Raw genomic sequence first — 26,450 nt, forward strand, 5'->3', positions numbered from 1 at the left:
ATAGCAGTGAACTTAAAACTCAAAATCAAAACAAAGAAAAAATGGCGTCCTATAGTGAAGCACTGTCCGGAAAAAATAAAAACACAGAACAAAACAATGACAACGTAATCAATACAAATGATAGTCAACCCAACTCAACTTCAGCTTCAACTTCAAGTAATTTTGTAAAACCCATATTTCTAAAAGATAGTGACGTGCATGGTTCTATGAAACCGGAGCTGTCTATGTGGATAACCAATGTCGAAATTTATATAGCTGTCGGAGAAAAGGTCCCCGCGGAATGTATTAAAGGCATCCAACGCATTAGAGAAATGTGGCGTATCTACATGGATAATGAGGAAGACAAACTGTCGCTGTTAGTGCAAGGTATAAACCTTCGTGGTAGGCAGGTCCCCTTGCATTCACAAAACCCTCATAATCCATCTAACTTATTACAACCTGATACGATACGCATAAAAGTGAAAAACGTTCTTCTCTCAGCGGATGATGGACAGATTCATCGTGCCTTAACTTTACAGGGGTGTAATATTCAGGCATTTTCTCGAGAAAGGCTCAGGATTGATGGAAAAGTAACAAATTGTGAAACAGGAGATAGGTTAGTGATCAGTAAATTACTTGAAAAACCCATTCCAAGAAATCTTCAGATTGGGAAGTACTTAGCAAGAATTTTTCATTCAGGTCAACCCGAGTTTCAGGGAAGAGCAAATTTAGTGAGCTACGAAGGTGTCAAAAAGTGTCACAAATGTCTCAAACCAGGTCATGTAATGTACAATTGTCCAAATGATTGGGTTTGTAGGATATGTAACATAAGTGGACACAAAATGATAGACTGTCCAACAGAACTACAGACTCATAATGGCATGGAACAAGAAGTCAATGATAAACATGAAGAGACAAATACAGAACAAGTTTTAAACGAAAACAGCAAAGATGATGAACACACAGAGGTCAATGAAGATGAACCTGTAACAGAAAAACAAAGTAAAACTAAAGAGAAGCATAACACAGGAAAATTGGGCTCTAAAAAAAGTGGATTGAAAACAAATGACGATAATGCTGTAAGGTCACAGCAATCTCTTGACAAATTCATGAGAACTCCAAACAATCAGAGAAGTCTTGGTTCTAGGACTCATTGTCATATACACCTCCAACACCACCAGAGGCACTTCATGATAGAACAAGTGACAGTCATGGACCAAAGAAAGCAAAAGCAAAATAGTAATCAAGTGTGTTTAACATCATAACAATCTTAAAGTCTTTTAAAATATCACATTTTTTATCACACTAAAAATACTTTAAAAAATATAAACAATGATAATGCCTCAGCTCAAAAACAGAGTTCAAAATATGTTTATGTACCTCCAACAATATAAAAGATTATTACTATGTAAATATATTAATTTTTATTGGTTTTTTTTTATTATCTGTGTGTCTTATTTTAGTATATACCATAACTAAAAAAAAAACAAAAAAAACTTTGAAAAGAAAAATGTTTAAGATCAAATGTAGAGTAAAAATGATTGATGAAACAAATTTAATGAGAAGTACAAGATTGATGTCCAAAATATTATATGTTGTTGTATATAAAACGATAACCGTAAGATTGGTTATGAAAATGAACAAACTATGTCTTGTTGATATAGAGTATGTTAATTTTTTCAATTTTGTTGTTAACATCAAACAGCTGTTATACTGGTTTTCCCAAAGTTATTTTTAATTCTGTGTACATGGTATGCTATAAGTAGACTACAAAGAATCGAGTTTATCAAACTATGTATGCCTTTAAATCAGACATATAGGGAAAACATTTCCCCGTATTCCATTATTTTTACTACTGCAATGGTAAACTAAAGGTATATGTGATTTCATTTAAAATATTTGTATTAAACGGGTTTTTACCAAATGTATTTATAGTAACACTCTATGAACACAAGAATACATGTAAATTAAAAAAAAACGATGATTGCATGCGTGACGGTTGTACTTTCTATTTAGAGAAATACGAAAGAATATAAAATAATAGAACAATCAGAAGACTATTAAAAAAAGAGATCAAACTCGTCGGAAGGTAACCATCTCCTGCAATGCATGAGCCAAGCGTCCACGGATATCTTCAATTTGTTTTAGTTATCAATTTCTGCTTAGCATGCCATATTTCCGGAAAGGAATAGGAACTGCATACCCTTCAGAAGCAATTAAGTTCACTTCTAAAGTTACGGGCGTTAGGGTTGCTTTGGTTTGTTTTCTGTTATACTTTTTGATATTCCTCAATGTCTGTTTTAAATAGAAATGTCATGGCGCATTTGGTTTATCTATAATGCAACATTGCCTGTAATAACGCATACGAAAATTGAATACCCAGTACAGTGAACAAAGATCCAGTTCTTCATTGTTGGTTTTAATTCAAAAGGAACACAAAACAGATAAAACAAGGACAATACAGATATAGCTTGTACTGCAGGGACAACATCATTTTTTGTCAAGGAGGTAGGAGAGATGTTCATAAAAAAATGAGTCTATAATGATACATGAGTTCTTATTTTGATTTGTATTAACGTCATCACAACCTCAACCGAGTAAACAGATTATCTATCGCAAAGTATCTAAACAATCATAATATACAACACAACATAACCGCTGACGAGGTTCATTTCCCGACTTGAAATAGGCACACACTTGGATATCGGAGTTTATTTTATATAATTTCAAACATAGGATGTTGCATGATTGAACATTTAATAACAATCATTACATGAACAGTTTACATCTTTTTAATAACGGAATAACAGATAAGAAAACACAGATAAAAACAAAACTATACTGATAATATTATACCATATCAAAGAATGCTCACAGTTCATAAAAACAAGCTAGATATGAAATTATGCCGTCCGACGCTCTAATATTGGTGGCAATACTTCAAGAAGATTTCAGTCAGTAACTGTAGAACCGACGTCTTGCAATATTCAGACAATACAGCAAATAATGCATGACAGAAAAACCAAATAAAGTCGATCAAGTTTTCTTTCTAAGTGTAATTTGAACTTTTGAGTACTTATCTTTAAGAAAACTGACTAAATATCACAACAACAGTAAACATATAAAATGTATTATGACAGCAAAAAGTCATTAAACTAAAATGACTGAGTTTTGAAAGGGATGGAAAATAATTAACAATGTAAAAGATGAATAAAAAACGTGTCTAGTAAAACGTTTTTAGAGGAAGAATTGTTCTGTACATAAGAGGACAATTGGGAAAACACATCTTGAACTAGCATACAATAATACAGAAAAAAAACTATAGTGTATGTATTCTTCCTCTTTGTATACTAAACATAAATTTCATCAGGAATATATGATTTATTCAACGAACGTAACTTATCTGATACATTAAAGTCCATTTATAATTTCAATTATTTTATTGTTGCTGCATTTCCTGCATTTTCTTTTCTTTTTTTTTTTTGACTATGTATTTATCCTTTCGTTTCCTGTTAAGAAAAAAGATAGGATAAGTTATTGAAAGAAAATGATCGTTCGTAAATAGACTCCAACATACAATACATCTCAGGTAAGTACATTTGGTTATTCATAATTTGAAAGTTTCTTTGTAATGTTTTGTTTACAATCTTTGAATCCTTTTGGTATCTTCTTTTATTACTCAAAGATTCGTCAAATATTTTTTACGATGTGTCATGATTTTAACTTACATTTTTCATAAATTACCATAATCTTGTATAATCTAACCGAAAGTGCGCTTTACAATACCTGTCTTTACATATTAAGGGTTTCTAAAAACAATTTGGAAAATAACTAAGCTACAATTGTACCAATATAATCAATATTTTCAACAAAGAGATCTTTACAGGCAACATAACTGTACTTGATTATTACATGTATAAGAATAAAAATGAACTTAACATTTATTATACCTACACCTACATAATGCAACTCATTTTATTCAGGATTAACAATCACAATTAAACCTTTGCTCTTAAAAATGTAAAAACCAAACCTTTATATTGATTGCTTGTGTTCTTCACCCGGTACAGATATAGTACTGTAAGCCATGTTATATCCGGAAACATTAACATCGTAAATAATGAAAAACTAAGAGTCTCATAGTTACTAACCAAAGGCCTTAGATGTAGAATTCCCTAACCAATAAACTATAAATAGATCTTCAGGTAACAAGTATATGCAGTTAAGGACAACGCTAAAAAAATTGGTTAGGGGAAGACCAGAGAGACCTTAACTGAATACTTTGTTGGAATGGACAAGCAATGTTGGTTCTGCAATTTTGAAATGCATTGAGAAATTTTGTACTATATAAACTAACGGTATTTTGTATTTTGGATACGCCTTTGATAATTCATTGTCTAAAATGTCGTTTATATAGTATTCATTTATTTGTTGTTTACCTATAAAAACTAGAGGCTCTAAAGTGCCTGTGTCGCTCACCTAGGTCTATGTGCATATTCAACAAAGGACACTCTCCAACATTGTAGACGAGAATATAATTCATGACAAAAATCTCTTTTTTGTTGATCTTGTATTGCTGATCCTTTTTTTCTGTTAAGTTTCCCTCTATCTTCTTTAGTTTTGCTCAAAACACAAAAGAGGTTAAAAAAAATTCCTCCTTTAAGGGCAATCACTCCTATAAAGAGTGACAGTCTACTCACTATATCGGCAGAATTTGACTTGTTTGTAGTTCTTGCGTTGCAAATCATTTTTGCTAATTCAAGTTTCTATTCGTCAATATTAATTTTTATCATATAAGGCAAAACGCAAAATAATTGGTTAAATTCATCATTAATGGGCAATAACTCCAAGAAGGAGTCGTTGGATGATTTCCTTCATTTGCCTTAATTGTATATCGTGTCTTGCTGATCATTTTTGCTTATTTAAGTTTCTATCTATCCATTATAATTTTTAAGATATGAGGCAAAAACGCAAAAAATTGGTAAAAATCGTCATCAAAGGCCACTTACTCTTATAAGGAGTCGACTGACGATTTCGACTATGTTAGACTTATATGTAGAACTTGTCTTGCTGATCATTTTTGCATTTTAAAGTTTCTCTCTGTCTATTATAGTTTTCAAAATAATAGCCAAAAATGAAAAAAAGTGGTAAAATTTGTCATTTAAGGACACTAACTCCTATAAGAAGTCGTCTGATAGTTTTAACGTATATAAACAATTGGTAGAGCTCAACATTCTGAACATTTCGGCCACTGTCAGATTTTCTCTATTTATAACTGTTTTTAAATAATGGATAAAACTTGCATTTTAACCCTATGTTCTATTTTTAGCCATGTCGGCCATCTTGGTTGGCAGGCGGAGTCATCGGACACAATTTTTAAAATATATACCGCAATGATGATAGCGGCTAAGTTTGGTTAAATTTGGCCCAGTAGTTTAAGAGGATAAGATTCTTGTAAAACTTAACGACGACGGACGATGGAGGCCAAGTAATGAGGAAAGCTCACTTGGCCCTTTGTGCCAGGTGAACTAAAAATGAATCAGACCGATGCGGTTCTTCACATTATTTACCTCATTCGTCGTTTCCTGTACTTGGTCAAGTAGACTACTCCGATGCTAAAAACTATAACTGGCAACAACGCAAGGAACCATAAAAATTCTGAAAAATATAGAAAGTAATACTTATTTACAGGTAAGGTTTCGATAAGCCCAATATTGTTTTTCTTCTTGAACGGGTGAAAATTATCAAAGAGAAAAATTGCCCTCAATTTATAGATGATGGTCTCATATGAAGATTGTATCTGAATGTCATCACTGGTGTTGTAAAAATGTATGTGTATGGAATATTGTTTTAACTTCAAGAGAGATGCGGATTATACCAAAGGATTATTCAAACTCATAAGTCGAGGGCAAACTGACAACACCTTGGCAGAAAACCGATAAACGACCAAAGAGGAAACAATCTACACACCACAACATAGAAAGCTAAAGATTTAGGCACACGAACCCCACAAAAATCGAGTGTTTAGAAGGTTAAGCAGATCCTGCTGCATATGGGACCCCGCCGTGTTTCCCATGGAAGTACAGATTCGGTGATAAATCTAGTTTCGTGATGTCACATTCAAAGAAAGAGGACGGGATTGTAGTTATGACAATTGCAACATATTTGTCGTCAAACAGATAATCCATACCGGTCAGCCAACTCGTGTTTCATAATGCATACCAATTTCTTTTTACATGTTTAACAAAAATACCAAAAAGGACTACATAATATTACATTCAGATATTAAAATATTTAATTAGTCGTGAATTTAATTTAAAGTTTGCATAGAATTTTCACATCATAAATATTAAAAAGAAATTTAAAGAAATAATAAAATAATGCCAAATATACTTACTATAGGTATTTTCAGTATTATTTGGAACATGACCTCCATGATTGGGTGTTGTTACTAGTATTGATGATTCCGTTGGTTTTGTGACAGAACTTGTGATAGTATGATATGTGGTATTATTTCCTCGATTGTCGAATTTCATATATGAAGACGTCTGCCAATGAATTGTGCTTTTTGAAAACAGTATTGACACTGAGGATAAGTTGAATACTGATGACAGTGTCGGTTTATTATGCGGTGATAAGATGCCAAGGGTCTGTGCCGAATAATATTTTGAAGGCATGTGTTTAGTAATAGTTGGCGATCCAGATATTTCTAAATCAGACGTTAATGAAGAATACAGTTGAGTATAACGAACGGTGGATGTTAAAGCTGATGTAGATGAAACATAAAAGTTTACTTCTCTTGATGGCGATATCTGAACTTCAGATGTTTGCACAGGACACATATTCTTGTTGGCAACACACATTCCAGTTTGACACCTATACCCACCTTCTGGACAATTAAGTGCGGCGTCACCTTAAATAAATTATTAAGTAAATATATCAAAACAATGTAAATTTGTGTTATACGCACCATATTTTAGTAACAGAATGTCAATTATCAAAACTACCTGTCAGATTCGGGAATATATTCGAAAAGGTAAAAACTCTCATTGTTATGCAAATGATACCTCGAGTACATAGAGAACGATATAGGTTATAATTATAAAAAATAGGAAAAAGGCTAATCATACTATTATGCTAGATGTACTTTGCCTCTTCGCGCTCGTGCTATCTACATTTTGTAATTAGCATCGTTTATCCAATGTTTAACCATATTATCAATTGTCAAATAGTATTTTCAAAGAAAAATCAAATTCAGACAAAATCTTACTATAAAAAAAAAACTTTTATTTACTTACAATTGATTTCATCAGACTTGTCTGCACATTCAAAGGACAAATCACACTTATTTATACTTGAAACACATTGTCCATTTGCACATTGAAATTGACCTTCATTGCATGATTCTATTATCTATATAAATAAAACAGAAGAATACGAGTAGGCATGCTGAATTTCAAAGAAAATACATAAACGAAAATAGAAGAAATTTGTTTAGAAAGTAACACTAAACTTACATATTTCTGAAGACCTAGAAAGTTTTATATACCAATATGTATGCATATACAACAACACCATGTCATGTGCATGTAACAGTACAAAGTGGAGGTCACCAGGATCAATAATCCTGCTATTACAGATTGCAATTCTATTATTTACTAGTACAAATTGGGACATCCAAATTTGTACTAGGAGGGTTATGGATTGTACTTAATTTCTAGTAGGATCCAATAAATTACTTAAATAATGATAAGTATGAAGCTGGTTTCTACTGGATTTTTTTAATCATTTATTTGATTTACGCAACATGCTTAAGCACTTCATAAGCAGTAAGACAAAATAAATGATAATATAATGCCACTTTCAATACTTTATTATAAACAACATATGGTAAAATACAAAAACATTCGTAATGTTTTTAATTTATGATAACACTTTTGTTTTTGGTATTTTATAAAGAAACAATTTTGACTTTACAAAATGACAAAGTTAAGTAACAGATTTTGCGTAGATTAACAAGATTGTCTTCTAGATATTAATTCTGAGACATTATTGAAAATATATTTTTTTTTATTTTGATAAATTTGTATCAACAGACACCATTAACATAAACGAAATAATATTTATGTGCTAGACAGACAATCTTTAAAATACTTCCCACACAATTTTGATGTTGGTTAAGAATGTCCTCATAATTACTCACACACAATGTACCAATTTGCAGGTGTTTTCCCATATATAAGTATGTAATATTTGATCAATGTTTGATACTGTTAAATTAAATAAAGGTTGAAGGACTTTTAGAAAAAGGCTCTGCTGCTGAATACATTAGTTTGATTATATAAGTTTATTTCGTTACAAAGAAGAAAAAACAATATTTCTTTTATTCTGTCTTTTATTAATCATCTAATATAATTCAGGATCTTCCTAGTACAATCTGGACTTTTCAATTTCACTATTACTTATTGGAATTCAGATATTTTCTAGGAGGATTCCGGATTCTACAATCACGTCCGTATCAAAACAAGTCAAAACGGCCAAATAAAGTACGGAGTTAACGAGCATTGAAACCCAAAATTCTGAAAGGCTTTGCAAAATACAGCGTGTGCAATCTATTCCTTAATTAGATACTCTTTAGTATTTCGAAAAATTCAAACATTTGTAAACAGTTAATTTATTGATATGACCATGTCAATGATAACTAATGAGAACACGGAAGTGATGACTACTGCGATGGAGATGACCTCCGGGAGAAAACATCAACCAGCAGTACAATCGACCCAATGGTTGTCAATAAACTTATCAAGATACCAAGCTTAACATTTTGTGGGCCAGACGCGCGTTTCGTCTACGAAATATTTGTCAGTGACACCCGAATCAAAAAATTAAAAAGAACAAATAATATACGAAGTTAAAGCGCATTGGGGACCGAATTCTCGAAAGGTTTTACGAAATATAGGTAAGGAAATCTATTCTTGGGGTAGAAATCCTTAGTATTTTGACAAATGCAAACATTTTCAAACAGTAATTTATAATTAAGACCATGCCAAGGATAGTTCATGTCAACACAGAAGTGATGGCTAATGGGCTTGTGATACCATCGGGGAGGAAACATCCACTAGCAGTGGCATCGACCAAGTGGTTGTTAATAAACTCATTATAGATACCAGGCTTAACATATTGCACGTCGAAAGCGCGTTTTATCTATAAACGATTCATCAGTGATGCCCGAATTAAAAGAGCTAAAAAGGCCAAATATATTGTCTGTGTTGAACCGCATACGATTTGAATGTTTGTACATGTTGAATACACCTGGATATTCCATCCTTATTCTGAGTTCAATGTGCATTGCACTCATGTTTTTTTTATTTTTCATGAATGTTTCACTAATTTTTCATGAATGTTTCACTAAAACATGTGCAAATTGAAGCAGCAGATACATGAGCGATTTCAGTTATCTTATCGGTAACAAATAAACAGTCTATTTTAATAAATTGTTATTGGAGCTTTAAATCCTACTACCTTTCTAACGCGTATATTGGTCATTAAGTATGACTTACTGTTGTACAATGTGATATAAGTATTGCCAAAGCAGATACAGAAAATACGTTTTGTGTCTTCATCATTCTAGTAATTTGTGCATTCTTCTTTTATCTAAAAGAAGACTTATATGCATTTGTTTTATAAAGTGTGTGTATTGTCTAGGACTATGACTTATAAACCGTGAGATCTTAGTTGTGCATGCTATAACTAGTTTATGTTGACTAATTGGCGAAACAAACTGACGTTTTGTTAAATAGAGGCATATTGTATTTTTATTTTGAAAAGATATTTAATTGTAACGACATGTACCAGATCCATTTTGTTTAGTTTCCCCTCTCGATTGAAATTAATTGTATTTTTTCGTAAAAAATGAGAAGGTACGATAAGGCAATTTGTTTGTTCTATTAAGTTAGAAATTAAAAGACATATATAGAATAGAATCCACCAAATTTTCTAATGACTTTTATGTAAGTCTGTCAGATATAGATATATGTTTGACTTGTCGTATGAATCTTATATAATTAAAAAATATGGCATCAATGCAAATCTGAAATGTCCATAAAAAATGGTCTCCTATTTGGATCTTTTCAAGGTATAAATATATGAATCAAAGGCTTTTACATTTTTTATGAGCAACACAATGGATCATATCATATCATGCAATATAATTGTGTACATCCAACAAGTGTAGATCTTCTTATATAAAATATGAATTATGTTTTTTTGTTCATATACGTTTATCTTGTTTCTCAATAGACTAAATGCCACTCTAATAATGCGTAAACCAGCTTTTATATGTCTCAATATGATTAAAGAATGATAAATTTTGCTAAGGAATGACTCGATTGTATTGAAAGTGATACAGGATTGTCTGCAAAATTGTACAAATAAAATATGTTAAAAAAAAAAAATAACTTACCTTTATGGAGGTTAAAATTGTATTTCGTCTCAGGTGATCTATAACTACTATCAATGCATCAATATGAAACTAATAATTGTTTAAACAGATTGGGAAACCCCCAAGATAACCACATTATTTCATGTAAATAATTAGGTAGGTTATTAGACAATATCTATTCAACAGTTGTGATTTACCCTCTACGCTCAAATTAAAAAAATAAATAAGAAAAAAAAATACTTGATTACCTGAAAAGCTACATAGAAAAACTATAACTGTTTACATAGGAATTTTTGTGTCGACGATTTCGGTCTCGCTTCGTTTGGAGTTGATGCAATTCCCTCAGCTTCTGTTTTATTTTATCTTGATTTGTCTTCCTAATTGATTTCGGAGATTAAAACAATATTGAACAATTGTTCATCTGGAATATTTTAGGTATAGTTTACATTTCAAAGCCCAAAATAGTTATATGGGCATTGTTTTTCTCTTTTTTCCCCAGAAAATGCCGGTACCAGACGAAAACATGTGACAATTGTTTTTCCAGGCCTTCCATTGGTTGATATAGTCGACCGTTTGGTTTGATAGTTGTTATGGACTTCACCTGATTGAATTTACCTAGGAGTTCTGTATTTTCGTTTAATGCATTCATTTAAAATTTGTTTCTTGTAAATTTCTATTCTATCTTATAAAGTTCGTAGGATAGATGATTGGGAAGCCTAGAAAAACAACTCTTATCGTTAGCTGATCGACTTTATATATAAATATAAATACACGGTGTAAATGTACGTCAGACAGGGTCGACCTGATTTTGAACAGCGAACAATGCTAATTTTTCTAGTCAAGGTCCATTTATTGAATACTATGATTTATTATATTAACTGTACTTTGTGTATAAAATGGTTGCATGTGTTCATATTCTTCTTGGAGAATTAAACTGACCTTAACCACATTTTCTTTCCACGAAAATTGTTAAACTCCGTTAACTTTCAAATGTGTGTCTTAAAGACGATTTAAACCAATTCTCTATAATACATGGTTAAACCGGGTAATGATGTTGTAAACAAGATGAAAAACGGGGTCCTTCCATTTTGACATGACGTATTACTTGCCTTCCTTGCACAGTTATACAAAAATTTTGGCGCAAAGAGAGACTATTATAACCATCTCCATTCAATTGTCGTTCCTTTCGTGCGTTTAGTTCCTTACAATGCGCAGTTTAACGAAATTAAGCAAACTGCGCGATGTGTGGTCACTAACAATCGTTTTGCAATGCGTTTTCACTTATTACTCAATTGATTTACTGTTACTATAGTCGTGAAATATTGTACATTTCACAGGCGAAAATACAATACGTTCTACAATTTGATGCATATAACACATAAGTATTTACCCTTTAATGGTCTTTTGTTGGTGGTCCATTACCGTACTGTTTTTTAGATATTTTCGCGTGGATCTTTTTTGTCGGAGTAGTTTGGACACAGTAAAGTGAGATGAAAAATCAACCTTTTTACTGCTCTATGTACAGTTCATAGTAACCATAGAAACCCTCAATTCATTGCATGTGAATATGGAAGAACTTTTGTTGTTACTTGATATCTCATTTATTCATTCAAATATAAAAAAAAGATGTGGTATGATTGCCAATGAGACAACTCCACAAGAGACCAAATGACACAGAAATTAACAACTATAGGTCTCCGTACGGCCTTCAACAATGAGCAAAGCCCATACCGCACAGTCAGCTATAAAGACCCCGAAATGACAATGTATAACAATTCAAACGGGAAAACTAACGGCCTAATATATGTACAAAAAATGAACGAAAAACAAATATGTAACACATAAACAAACGACAAATGTCTATTAAAAATAAATAAAATTCCATGTTTAGTGTGTTTATTTTACCTGGATTAACGGGATACTGATCTATCATCAGTATGTTACATAGTACAGGTATGCTGTGTTCCTTCTGCTTACTTTATAAAATTTTCTTAAAATCTGCGGACACAAGTTCACTTCCGACTGTGTAATATTGCTGATTGCATATTTTCAGGCACAACCCAGCAAACACTTTTCAATTTCTAAGGTTACTCAACAAATTTATTGAGTTATTTTAATTCACATACTGCCTGTTATTTCGGAATAAATTTCTTTTGTCAATGGAACAATCAAAGATATAGGCATATGCCAATGTTCAATTAATATTATTTTAGTTGTTGATCACGTCATAATTGGTTTGAGCTGTTTGCTATACGTCAATGAAGCAGTACCCAACGACACAAATAACCAAGCTTCTTGCAGAGCTCAACATATTGTTTCGCTTTTGCTTATTTGATTGCTTATATGGATCAACACGGTTTTTAAACCTGAACCGTGAATATATGGTGCATTTATTTGATAATAGGTTGAAATTTACTGTTCATATAATGTTAAACTTTCCCTGTCATAATTGCATTTTTCGATGAACAAATATATTCATATATCTTTATTACAAATATCTAAAACAATATTACATTTCGATGTATGACACATAAATTATTTAGTTTGCTTCATTCAAAGAGCTTTCATGATTATTTTCAAGGCATAATGATAATGATTATAATGATACTAATAAATCAGGTCCACATGAAGAGGAGTGGAAAAAGTCTCAGCTACATACTCATCAACAGACAAGTAATATAATGTAAGTATTAAAAGAGCCTACAAGCAGTTGTTAAATCAATTGATCATCAATCAAAAGTTGAATGTATTTTATTTGTTGTCTTTGAAGGGTTTTCCCGAAATCTGAATAACACTCATTGTAAATTACAAATGAAATAAACAATATCATAATAATATCATTATTAAAAACGTAGCAAGTGGGTTGTACCCCCAACCTCTAGTAGTGGCATGGACACATGTATATCTAAACAAATGACCGACAGTATTATGACTTTGATATCGCTGCAAAACCCAAATTTCCTATATTTGAAGCTTTTAGAAAAAGAAACCGCAATTCTTTCATCTGAACACCTTTAATTATTTTTTTAAACGATTGTAGAGTATGCATTAAGGTGAAAACATATTATCCAGCTTTGTCAACAAAATGTACGACGATCCTTGCTATACGTACGAAAGATTTAGATTGTTAATGTTCATTTACATTTATTAATATCGTGTGGGACGGTCTGGTTTGCTCTACAGTACCACAACATGATGTTGTTAATCTGTTGTGTCTATCGTATTACACGAGGGTCAAATAATGTTTCCAAAGATTGTTCATGCCTTCCTTTGAATCAATTATTCTTGCATACATGATCTGTTCTTCTGAAAGAGTGAAACATTTTTGTTATTTATAAAAAATGTGTTTTCTTTGTAAAAGATGATTATTTAGTTCTATTTGTGTAATCTTAGTTTATGATGATTTTAAAGATAGATACATGTAACTGAAAATTTAAAAAAAATACTTGAAAGTACCAATGCATTAATTTTTCGATTCATTTATAACGTTATTTGTAAATTTTGATCAAAACCTACAATTCAAGGATAAACATACCTTAATGACAGAAGTTGTAACCAATAATTTATCAGTAGTTTATTTGATAATCTTGTACTTCTCGCCTAAAATAATAATAATAAAAAATTTCTTTATGCATAAGCATCAGTACACAAAACAATGAGCTAGAGAATTTGAAATGATTTCAGATCAAATAACACAGAAAGATATGCCGCCAGCGACTAGTAGTTTTAATATAAAATGCACCCAAGAACGTCAAAATGTGGTTAGATGGAATTTCCTAGTCCCGGGTTTGTAAGAAAGTAATAAGATTGGATGAGTAAAATGCATAGTGATTGCTTAGCTGTATGCATATACTTTTGAAATTGCTAGAAAGGTATGGACATGACGTCCCTATCAATAGACCTTATATATTGTCCTTCCTAACTTCTCCATAAAATATTTTCGATAGTCATATTTTGTTCCTTTTTGTGTCCTATCCCTCTTTTATTGAACGTATTAACATTTCAAACTTATTTCAATTTCTAGACGATAATATACAGTTGTTGTTTTTGTCAATACTAAAAAAAAAACACGCGCGAGCGCGGCTTGAAGACTACTTGAAATGTTTATGGTAATACACAGCTTGTGTTCGTGTTTCTCAAACTGTTTTATGCACTGATGCATTATGTTGATTGTTTTTATTAGTTTGTCAGTTCTTCTTCCATAGGAGTTTGAATGTCTAATTAGTAGCTTCTGTATCGGTGTTACTCAGGTGCTCCTAGAACTGAGGAAATTACTCAGAGAAGAAGAAGACAACCTAGAACACTGATGATTAAAACATTTCTCAGTGGTGCTGGTTTGTAGTATTTCTTTTTTTTTTCGAAAGGTGCGAGTCAAGTTCTGTCTCTGTGTGAAACGGGTGCTCCTAAAACGGAGGAAATAACTCAGGGAAGAAGAACACAATCTAGAACTCTCTGATGATTTAAAACATTTCTTCAGTGGTGCGAGTTTGTAGCTTTTTTTTTCTTGTTGTGCGAGTTCTGTCTCTGTGTGAAACGGGTGCTCCGAGAAAGGGGGAATTTACTAAGAGAAGAAGAAAACAATCTAATGATTAAACACATTTCTTTGAGTTTGTTATATTTCTTTTTTTTTTTTTGAGTGGTGCGAGTTTGATAAAGTGATGCAAGTTGTAATAATTAGTGAGAGTGTTTGAGTGGTGCGAATTGGCCGTGGGCCGAATTGTCGGGCAGTACGTCGACTGAGCATGCACGAAAGCGTTCACGGATCGATAACCGTGTCCGAATTGGGATATTTTCTCAAAAATTGGCGTTTTCTGTGGAAAAAAGATTGTTTCAAAGACAAATTTAGGAAGTACAAAACATTACATTTATACGTCATATCACAAATATTTCCGACTTTGTATGGTTTCAGAGGAGTTGCGGCTCAATGAAATCGGTCTCTTCCTTTAGTAGTATAGATGTTCTGGGTCCAAAAATCTGCATACTTACCACATCAATAAAAATCAGTTGGAAAAAATTCTTTCTAAAAAAAGGTAAAGCAGTACAACCTAAAGTTTAAGATATTGAGTTATTGACTTTTCAGTCATAGCAAATGTGAATGTAGTACGTATTGGCATTTAAAAATGGAGACGGTTGGTTTTTTTCCCATCTTCTTGAAGTCACAGATAGAGACATTCAAAACTCTTTCAAAAATCAAAAAGAAACTCATACAGCCATAACCCGAAAGACAACGAAAAGACAAGAAATCCAACAAAACAGCACATAAAAAAGCAAGACTGATCAATAAGAACCCTACCAAAATTTTGGGTGATATCACGTATCTAGAAAGTTACTTGTGGCACCTGTCATTTTGTTTATGATAAGTAAATACTAGGTGAAAGTTTCATTTCGTGATGTTACAATCGCGTAAGAGAGGAAGTATCATGCAGTTATGTCACAAGTAAGGAAAAGAGTGCGGAAATGTGGTTACTACAATGTTTTCAACCCCTTCACGTTTGTATTGGGTTTTCGATTTTCAACTATTTTGCCTCGGGCATCACTGTACAGACAGTAATTGTCGAAATGCGCATCTGGTACAGTACAATTGGTACCGTTTAATTTATTGGAACAAACCATTAGAACTTATGTACAGCCATCTACTAAGGGGTTAGACAAATACCAAGAAGTCTGTTTGTATGGTGGAAGAAGCTGAAATACTCGTTGAAAACCACCAGGTTTGCCAGATGAGAACAGATGAACCGAAGAAATGTCTGTAGATTGATCTCTTCGTCAAATTCGGGCCACCCAAACCATCCGAGGTCCCCAAGAACCAATTCAAGTTCCGACATAGGATCATAAGCACTGTAACCATCGGTATTGACCACTAAGCCACACTTTACGAATTTTGAAAGAAATCAGACCAATTCGTTAAAAAAAAATAGCGATCCCTATTTATATGTTATTTTTTTCATAGAATTGAATGATAGGTCTTGAACACTACTAATGGCGATTTTGAGACAGCACATTAATACTCTAATGTAATACAGCGATTTAAGAGCTTCGTAACAATGGCCTTATCGCCAAAATTGGCCTAAGACTAAACATGTTTTTAAAAAAATCGTACAACCTCAAAGTAACAACGTATATGCCATTTGTTTTATTACATCTCAATTTCATCACATTTATAATACAAAAATCCTAAACCGCACTATAGAATATTAGATGCTGCACTGTTATTTTTTTTAGAAAGAAAGAAGACGTAGGAGGGACGTCATGTAGATATTTATCCTACGACAATAAAAAAACGCACATAGAGATCAGCATAAGTTTACCATAGGTCAAGCACCAAACCTCCCGAATCTATTAAAATATTGATACGGAATGATTTTACAAAATACCGTTATAGCAACGGTACTTATTTTATGACACCGCGTTTCCACAATCACACATACAGTGGCGATCACTTATAACCTCTCATCAAATCTGTCAGAATCTCTCAGGAGAACTGTTCTAGGGCAGTATGTAGAACTGTCATCCTGACACCTTTTAGACAGTTCTAGCTAGAACAGTTCTTACCTAGAACTGATTTGGTCAGTTCTACCTAGAACTGATCCTGACAGTTCTACACTAGAACAGTTTTAGACAGTTCTACCTAGAACTGACCAAATCTTTGGTCAGTTCTACGACTAGAACAGTTCTACGGCTAGAACAGTTCTACGATTAGAACTGATTTGGTCAGTTCTACGGCTAGAATTGATTTAGTCAGTTCTATCCATAAACAGTTTTAAGAACTCTTTGTCTTAAATATAAATAAGTCAAAAGAATATAATATATATTAAAAAAGTCTCATCACAGCTCTGTTTTAACATTCAATGACGTCATTTAGAACTGTTCTACAATCCTGACAGGTTTGGTCAGTTCTACGGCTAGAACAGTTTTAGACAGTTCTGTTAACAGTTCTACGGTTAGAACTGATTAAGTCAGTTCTGCTGACAGTTCTACGGTTATAACTGATTTGGTCAGTTCTGTTGACAGTTCTACGACTAGAACTGATTTGGACAGTTCTACCTAGAACAGTTTTAGACAGTTCTACCCTAGAACTGATCCTGACAGTTCTACTTAGAACAGTTCAAGGGTAGAACTGTTCTAGGTATAACTGTTCTAGGACAGTTTAGAACAGTTCTATGACAGATTATTCTGACAGTTCTAATGAGAGGTTAGAAGTGATCTCCACTGTATGTCCCCTTGGTTTCTTCTTCTATGAAAATCACAAACTTTATACAAACATTGAACCGCTTAAAACAAAAATTATGAATTAAATGATTGGCCATCAGACTCAATTCCTTGAACGACAAAATATTAAGATCTGATAATCGACAAGATATAGTAATAACACGTGCCAGACATATAAATATTTGGCGACTGTGTGTAGACACAAGGATGTGCAATAAAAGTTTATTAAAGCACTAAACTCTTCAATCCAGTGTTAAAGACAACAAAAACAAAAGTTCACGTAAAGCAGAGGTACGTGATTTCATATGAAACTGCTTGAAGTAACTCAAAACAACTTTAAAATGATTATGTCACTAAGCTGCTGAAATCTATATGATTTAGGCAATGGAACATCACCATCAAATATGGAAAATTAATGTGTCCAATTATAAAATAAACAAATGTGTAAGGACAAATGTACACACATCTGCGAAGCATGACCCTTTTAACATAAGGATGTTGATAGAGGAGAAACAACCCCAAATTATATAAGGAAAACATACACATTCATGCAAAATTAGACAATAGAAAAATTAAAAATAAGCTAAATCAATTACTGTTTGACAGTCAAATAATCATGGGTCTGTTATAAGATTTCGAGAACTTTTGATTGGTTTGTTCCTGATATTCGAATATCAGATTGTTCTTGTAGAGAATTGATTAATTGAATCATTACAACGAACATATGACAAGACAGATTGGCTTAAAAATACTTTACCGTTAACTATTTACTGTTAAAACTGAACGTCCTATAGTATACACATTTTAGGGATTAACTTTAAACTAGGAAAATAACAAAACATCATCTAAGTCTAATTTATGGTTGCAGGCGAAGTTTAAAAAATCGATGCAGTCGCTTGCAATCCGTTAACAATTCATGCGATGACCAAGATGGTTCATCGTGACTTGTGTATTGGTGTTATGTTTACGAGTTTGGACATTAGTGAACTGATATTGTCTTAAATTCAGTTATACTTCACCTCCTATATTTTCTGCAATTTTCTACAAATATCTTTCCCCAAACGGCAGTCAGGAAATACATGAGTAAAATGCCTGTGCACCAAATTATAACTTCTGTAAATAAATCATTTAAGCATATAACATACATTTTTGTCACTATCGGGAATATTTGGTCTGCTAATTTTTTTATTACATTCTTAAATGGACAGGACTACAAGGTAAATATACATTTTGATATAGAATCATCATATGTTACGTCGGGCACATTGCTAAGCCAAATTCCAAATACAATAAATATCTAGAAAAAAGAGGCAAAAGATACCAACGGGGCATTCAAACTCATAAGTCGAAAATAAACTGACAACGCCATGGCTAAAAAAGAAAAACAGTACACAAAACATCCAAGTTCCATCCATTTAAAAGTACACAAAACATAGAAGTTTCGTCCATTTAAAAGACAAAACTATCCGTATTTGAATGATGTCTATTTTGTATTTACTAGTACGCAGTGTATAGTGTATACTACGAATAATGATTTAATAATTATATATGCACCTCCGTTTGATTTGTTGCTGTCATGTGAATCACAGCAGACTCACTAACTGCTCGACCAAATTCGTGGTATTGATACATATACAAATATATGACTGCAAAACGTATATTAAAAATAAAAATTAGTTGTTAATAGATACATGTATAAGAAGATGTGGTATGAGTGCTAATGAGACAACTCTCCATCCAAGTCACAATTTGTAAAAATAAACCATTATAGGTAAGGCTTCTTCTGTAACCCACTAGCTCTAGAAAATCGGCTTTGTCAATTTAAATATGAATTGGTGAAGAAATATTTTTATTTTGGTGTTAACACCGCTTTTATTCTGTAATAGAATATCTGTTTCACGATGGATATGTTCCAATTGTCGTAACCACAATCCATCATCATTTTCCCGAATGTGATATACCGAATTAGACATATGACCGGGTTTGCACTTTCATGAGCAGCACGACGGCTGCCACATGTTGGACAGGATTTGCTGACCCTTCTGGAGCTCCTATGAATATCCCCGGTGTGTGGTGAGGTTCGTGTTGCTCAGTCTTTAGTGTTCTATGTTGTGTTTTGTATACTGTTGTTTGTCTTTTAGTCTTTTTGTTTTGACATGGCGTTGTCAGTTTGTTTTCGACTTATGAGTTTCAATGTCCCTTTAGTATCTTTTGCCTCTCTTGTGTGAAAATATCTGGTGTGGTAAGTAATGCAATTCACAATCAGAGTTACATGGGAGATATACATAGATATATGTGTTGGTAAAACTCCTAAGGGTACAAATATCAGTAATTTGTTTACATTACAATTAATCAAAAGATATGTGCATGGCAAGCGTATTAAACTAATGCATGTAAAGGTAGATATGTGTACGTGAGACCATATACAGCATTCTACAGAATATCGATACCAATCGACATCACAATGTGCACTGTGATTTGGTTTTTGTTCATTAGAAAAAAAGCTGTGATTATGTCAATAAGTATCTGGTGGAAAGTTGTCTTATTGGAAATTTTACCGCATCTTCCTATTTCTATATAAATATATTTAATAGGTGCACAGGGTGAAATTTTTCATAATGCAAACTATTTTGTCAACACTACAAGCTGACCTGTCGATTTCCCTTTAAATGCTATGGTAATTGTTGGCAAAGACATTTTCAAAAACGTGTTTTGTTCCCTCTGAAATGGATGTTAATTATACCTACTGTAATAATTTTCATCAGGAAAATATCCCATTATTGTTGGTGTTTCTGTTGATAATGTTACCGGCGTTGGCGTCTTCAGCGTTGAAGGGAACAAAGTTGATTTCGATATAGTGCGTTCGATATTTGACTCCGTTATGTCTCTGGTCATGTATTTTGACGTTGTTTCTGAAATAGTCTCTGTTATTGCTATCTGGTATGAAGGTTGCAGTACTGTACTGGGCGATTTGATTTGTTCTGACTTTAAAACTGCTGTGTGATACGTATACACATTTTGAAAGAATCGATGTGAAGTTTTTGTTTTCACTGATAACAATGTGGTCATGGGGTTCTTTGATCGTTTCACATTCAGAAACGAATAAACCAGATACAGGGCAGAGTAAGACAATTCAGATTGTTTAAAACTTTTGGTTTTATCATCCATACTTGAATGGAAATGTGATCGATCGTATGAAAGTCCCATTATATACGACCTAGATGTTGTCTTCAGTGAAGACTGAAGCTTCGTGCTATAGTTCACAGATTTTTCTCTTTCAAGTTTTAAAATAGATTGACTGTATGAAGTTTTCATTTGAGAACTTGACGAAGGCATGTTGAATTCTGAAGCTGTCGAATTCAAAAACATTATGGTGGAAGGGGTTTCTTTACTAAACGGTTTCACTATCTTTGTGGAATGGATTATTGCTACTCCATTTACAGTTGTGTCGTTAATTTGTATTACAGATGTAGATATAGTTTCTTCTATAATATCTGATGCAGTTGACTTTGCGTATGTTAAGATTATATTATCAATTGTACTGGAAATTTGCGTTTCCTTTGACAGTGTATATGAATGTATTAGGTTGTCGCTTGACGTTGGCTTTATATTTAACAATAACTTGTCTTGACTAGCGTGTTCTGCAGTCGTAAAATATGTTTGAATATTTCTTGATGATAACTGAACTTCGGATTGAGGTGTATAACAGTCACTATATTTGGGAGCGCAGTTTCCTGCCTTGCATTTCACCAACCCCTCCGGACATGGTGCAGTAATTGTGCCTGTTATAAAGAAGATTCATGTTTAAGCCTGGAGTCATTTAAATGCATTAAAACCGAATTGATTTAGCTATATTGATAGAAAAAGGCCAAATAAGCTTTTAGTTTCAGTTTATGCGGCAATAAAAGTAGACGACAGAGAGTTTTGATTTATAGTTGACATACAATTAAGCAATTAAATATTGTAATGCCAAACAAATTATTTTACAACAACCTCATTGTGAAAGGCTCGCTTTTGACACTGTAAATAAAGGCAACTGTAGTATACCGCTTTTCAATATTCATAAATCGATTAAGCGAAAACAAATCCGGGTCACAAACTAAAACCGAGGGAAACACATCAACTATAAGATGAAAACAACGGAACAACAGAAACACTGAACTGCAACAAAAACAAACGCCAACATACATAGACACGGATTACTTGATAACAACTGCCATATTCCTGACTTGGTACATGACATTTTAAGAAAAAAATGGTGGGTTGAACCTGGTTTTATGGCTAGCCAAACCTCCCGCTTATATGGCAATGTTAAAAATACCGTTAAAATGACAACATTACGTGACAGGAATACAGTACAAATAAACGCAAGAACACTCAGGACAGAGAAACACATAAATAAATAATATAATAGTACATTACAACATGTTAACCACAGAATAACAACGGACACCTCCCATGAATCCACAACAGCACACCAGAACACTGTTTGTCTTTGTTTCCTATATGATTTTGAAATTATCAATTTTGTTATGTTTTGGGTTTCCAAAACAATTAGGTTACAACACCCTTCACGAAATTTGTTTTTTAAAACTCACTTCTCGTGTTCATTGGTCTTTTTATTTTTTTCTTGTCGATTTTACATTTTTATTTGGATGAACTGTAATAGAACATAACATATGATTTCTTCGTGTTAAATAAACTTTTTGGAGGTCGCTTTAACATGTTCCTTACTCGGAAATCGACTACTTGTACTAGACAATGACGATGGAATGGTGCATTTATAACAAGATTCTGCTTGATAACCTGTTACTTATTCATTTTTGAATATATTGCATCTTAATGTTGTCTATCCCGTTAACGCTTCATGTTCCAGAGAATACAAAAAATAAATATGATTGGTCCTTAGTTACTGCCTTCTGGAATATTAAATCTCTTAATATTATTTGAGGTTGTTATCGGTTATTTAAAGCAACATACACTGCACCTATGATAATTTTCTGTCCAATAACTTGCGGATCCCCTTGGACCATCTTACATTGTTCAATATCTAACGAAATATCTACACATTGTTTACAAATTAGTATATATTAATAAATATGCTGTGTTATAACATCTGATACATGAACTTACAATTCACTTCATCAGATCTGTCTTCACAATCAAAATCGTTATTGCATATCAATGTTAAGGAAACACATTGTCCACTTGTACACTGAAATTGATCATCATTACAGGATTCTACTGCTAATATATACAAAAGCAACGAAAAGGAGTTGTACCTTTTCATGTGAACTAAAAATAGATAACCTGAAAGAAAATAATGTAATTTGTTACATGTACTAATGATAAAAAATCTTCAAATCATATTTCTATAAACAGTACACTTCAAATGTTGCTCTGCCTTTACATGTTTTCATGTATTAGCTTGACATTAAATTCCTTATTTTTTTCTGTTTCGAATACTTCATACAAAAAGATAAGGTTTCTTACAATTGAGGTGAACTATTGATAACATTATTTTCATACCTTTCAAAATGTTTGCTCTGCATAGTTTTCACCGCCGCACGTAAATATACTTTAGGAATATTCTTGTTCAGTTTTTATGTATGTTTTTAGCATTATGAGTTAACATATTGCGCGTCAGTATATCAGCAGATAGTTCATTTTCTGTATGAAACAATAAAAACTCATCGAAGTTGAAGAGCACTGCAAGCAAAAATTCCAAAAAGTTGTGCAAAATACGACTAAGACCATCTGTGCATGGCAATAGAAAACTTAAGTGTGTCGAGCAATCAAAAATTTTATCAACAGAAAATTTATGAAAAACACCATAGTTATGATATTTCAGTGCTGATTACTGGGCTGGTGATCTCCTCGGGGATAAAACGTCTACCAGCAGTGGATTCGATCCAGTGGGTGTAAAAACTCATCAAAGATACCAGGCTTATATTTTGTTACATCAGACGCGTGTTTTGTCTGCATACGACTCATCGGTAACGATCGAATCAAAAGTTAGGTCAAAATCAAACACTTAGATAAAGAGAATTGCATTGAAAAAGACGTAATATAATGGCATCAGTGCACATAACATGTATTTCTAGTTTAAAATAAATTGATAGACTCTTACCATAAGACAAGGAAGCCAATATTTTACAATGAGGAATAAATTTAACAGAAGGGCTAGACTGGATAGACTAGAGTAGGCAAACACTTTGAAAATTGTACATGTAGTTTGACTGATCATGAGGGAAGTAAAACAATCTTTTCGGCTGATTGAAAATGTTTATTAACTGAACATTTACAAGCACTGTTACATCTGAAATTAGTTATTGAGCACTGGTCACTGAGCAGAGAGTACTGTCGGGAACTGGCTAATACCATCATCTTTATTAAAATTACGTAAACGTATGGTATGATACTAAGTTCATGGAGGATGAAACGTGTTCTAAAATATTTTTCAACAGGCGCACTATATTTATAAAAATATGCGAAACACTCGGAGCATCAAAATCATGCAAGTACCGGAGTAATTGCAATTAGGTGAATGCTACTGAAATTGATATATTAGATTTACTGGATGCATAGTGTAGTAACAGTATTTAAAATATCATTTTGAATATCTGAAAAGAATATCTTAATACTTAATTTAACTCTTAAAAGTATGTAACATGTTTATGCCTTGACATTTCGAATAAATGTAACTATTCTATTTATAGCTAAGTGAATACTTTATAACTATAATGGGATCAAAGAACTGTAAATAAGAGGCGTTAGTAGTTTCCTGGTGATCGAATCTTATTTATCTATTACGAAATACAAATAAAAATAAAAAACAAAATTTGAGGGAAGTACATTTTCCCCAAAGAGAGCGAGACCGGGATGGGCTACAGGGTAAGCATCGCCAGCTATACATAAAATTGAGAATGGAAATGGGGAATGTGTCAAAGAGACAACAACCCGACCAAAGAGCAGAAAACAGCCGAAGGCAACCTAGCCACGGGAATCCACACTCAGTAAAAATTTCGCAATCGGGAATTGGACATAATTTGTAAATATTAAAGATCAAACATTCAAATTCTACGCACGGAATTGATAAAGTGTTGTTTAATTTAAAATGTTTTGGTATCTGATATAAACATATGTTTAAGACCAGGAAAACATGTCGTTATTGGGTTGAGATTCAGATAGCGTATTTGTCAAGTAATACGTGATGGTGACCGTAAAATATACCCTAGTGCGTTTTCAATCGTTCTTCATTATAAATCTGTTGGAGCACCACCACTTAATGAAATCTCTCAAGTGAGCAAATACACGAACGGACAATATTAATTGAGATTGGTAAACGTCATACGAGAAGACTAAGGGTATGTAACTGTTAAGAAATGTACAGTGACAATTGTAAAGGTGAAAACATCACGTTTGATATACGTTCTAGTTTGTATTAGTCCATCTGTGTCCATTTAAAAGAAACGATCAAGAAATTGAAGCAAACTCATTAGTTTTGGTAGTATCCTTTATCTCAAGTTCACTGGGATAATATATGAGATGCAAGCACGCACTGAAATATGAGTATAAAATAGTAAATTATTAGTATCGTTTGACATATAAAAGATGAGAAAAAGAAAATCCTAACTCTTCTTGATACCAAGGTTTCATAGTTATCCTTAAAGCAACTTTTATAGGTTATAGATATTTATTTCATATCGGTTAAGAATTAGCTTCTCTTATTGGATATCAAGTGGCACATGACATTCTTTATTCTTTAGAAAAATAATCCATCGGTCTTTAACAGAACCAGAAAACCGGTCGTTCACGGACTTTAACATGTTAATGACCAGTGGGTCATGGTTTCTCTGTTTAGAGTGATGTCTCTTTAATAAAACGCAATCGCGATTCAGACGTTTGGACCATTGCTAAACTGGAAGGCACGTCTGCTACAGACAACTCAAATGATCGTAGAGCCGAAGCTGATAGAGACAAACTACGCAGCAACAAGAATTATAAGATAATAGAAAACTTTATTTTGTATTCATAAACTGAAAAATTGCACTTAAATGAATGGCAGTGACTTATAATTATCACTATGACTGGTCTTCACTCTTTCCTATAGAAATCGTACAATAACTCGAGTTTGCTTTGAACAATTTGAATTTATGAGAATTATTAAAATATGGTTCCTCAATGAAATAATCATGACAGTTATTGAAGAACTGGTCATTATCGTGATATATGGACTGCCCACATGACAGTGGTATTGACTAAGACAGCGATAATGACTGAGTCTTAGGCGAGGTCATTATCGCTGTCGCAGTCAATGCTACTATCCTGTGGGCAGTCCATATATCACGATAATAACCAGCTCTTCAATAACTATTATATAAATCTATAACTATTTTCATGATTATCAACTACTGTTTTACTAGCAGAGAAAAGGTCCTCAGAATTATGTGAACCTTTCTTCTCTGATGGGGTGTGTTTTAGAGTAAGACAATAAACAAATTCCAAAGATCTATCAGAGTTAATACATTCTTCTCCTGTCGTATATATGAAGTTATAATTACAGTTATCTTATCTATCTTCACGAGTTTTAGTCTTTCAACTCTATCAACTCAGGAAAAACTGACAAAAATAGTTTTTAAACTAAAAAAAAGTATAGATACAAATATATAGTTTTTGATTTGAAAATCATTCTTATTTGTTGAAAAAAGGCTTTATAAAAAATATCGTGTACCTGTTATGTAACGTAAATTTGGTGTGTCATCAAACATAGACAATTGGTATAAATAAAGGAACAAAATGTGGTCTAATTCTCGCAAAC

General features: G+C 32.8%; 3 protein-coding genes across 5 annotated transcripts in view; all 3 read right to left on the reverse strand.

Moving 5' to 3' along the window:
* The window catches only part of LOC127712680 (low-density lipoprotein receptor-related protein 2-like), a 110,866-nt gene that overhangs the window by 72,344 nt on the left and 12,072 nt on the right, over window positions 1-26,450 (reverse strand). The gene's annotated exons all lie outside the window — the stretch shown is intronic.
* LOC127712678 (uncharacterized) lies at window positions 2,771-10,625 on the reverse strand. Its single transcript, XM_052219267.1, has 5 exons — window positions 9,540-10,625; window positions 7,278-7,392; window positions 6,377-6,892; window positions 5,550-5,637; window positions 2,771-3,488 (listed from the first exon to the last, which is right to left on the reverse strand). The coding sequence occupies exons 1-5, from the start codon at window positions 9,603-9,605 to the stop codon at window positions 3,419-3,421; spliced, it is 855 nt and encodes a 284-aa protein (XP_052075227.1). The 5' UTR covers window positions 9,606-10,625; the 3' UTR covers window positions 2,771-3,418.
* Window positions 13,304-22,935, reverse strand: LOC127712677 (uncharacterized). Its single transcript, XM_052219266.1, has 5 exons — window positions 22,763-22,935; window positions 20,377-21,411; window positions 18,649-18,742; window positions 13,956-14,020; window positions 13,304-13,726 (listed from the first exon to the last, which is right to left on the reverse strand). Exons 1-4 carry the CDS (start codon window positions 22,917-22,919, stop codon window positions 13,987-13,989), a joined length of 1,320 nt encoding a protein of 439 aa, XP_052075226.1. The 5' UTR covers window positions 22,920-22,935; the 3' UTR covers window positions 13,304-13,726; window positions 13,956-13,986.

This window comes from Mytilus californianus, unplaced genomic scaffold (genome assembly GCF_021869535.1).
Source record: "Mytilus californianus isolate M0D057914Y unplaced genomic scaffold, xbMytCali1.0.p SCAF_8, whole genome shotgun sequence".
NCBI lineage: Eukaryota > Metazoa > Mollusca > Bivalvia > Mytilida > Mytilidae > Mytilus > Mytilus californianus.

What these genes read in the sequence shown, in the direction of transcription:
- LOC127712678 (XM_052219267.1), bottom strand. Translation starts at nt 9,605, where the DNA reads ATGATGAAGACACAAAACGTATTTTCTGTATCTGCTTTGGCAATACTT. An exon ending in TTATATCACATTGTACAACA is followed by an intron (nt 7,393 to 9,539) that starts GTAAGTCATACT and finishes TTATTTATATAG; the next exon opens with ATAATAGAATCATGCAATGA. An exon ending in CAAGTCTGATGAAATCAATT is followed by an intron (nt 6,893 to 7,277) that starts GTAAGTAAATAA and finishes AATTTATTTAAG; the next exon opens with GTGACGCCGCACTTAATTGT.
- LOC127712677 (XM_052219266.1), bottom strand. Translation starts at nt 22,919, where the DNA reads ATGAAAAGGTACAACTCCTTTTCGTTGCTTTTGTATATATTAGCAGTA. An exon ending in CAGATCTGATGAAGTGAATT is followed by an intron (nt 21,412 to 22,762) that starts GTAAGTTCATGT and finishes TCTTTATAACAG; the next exon opens with GCACAATTACTGCACCATGT. An exon ending in AATTGCAGAAAATATAGGAG is followed by an intron (nt 14,021 to 18,648) that starts GTGAAGTATAAC and finishes TTATTATTTTAG; the next exon opens with GCGAGAAGTACAAGATTATC.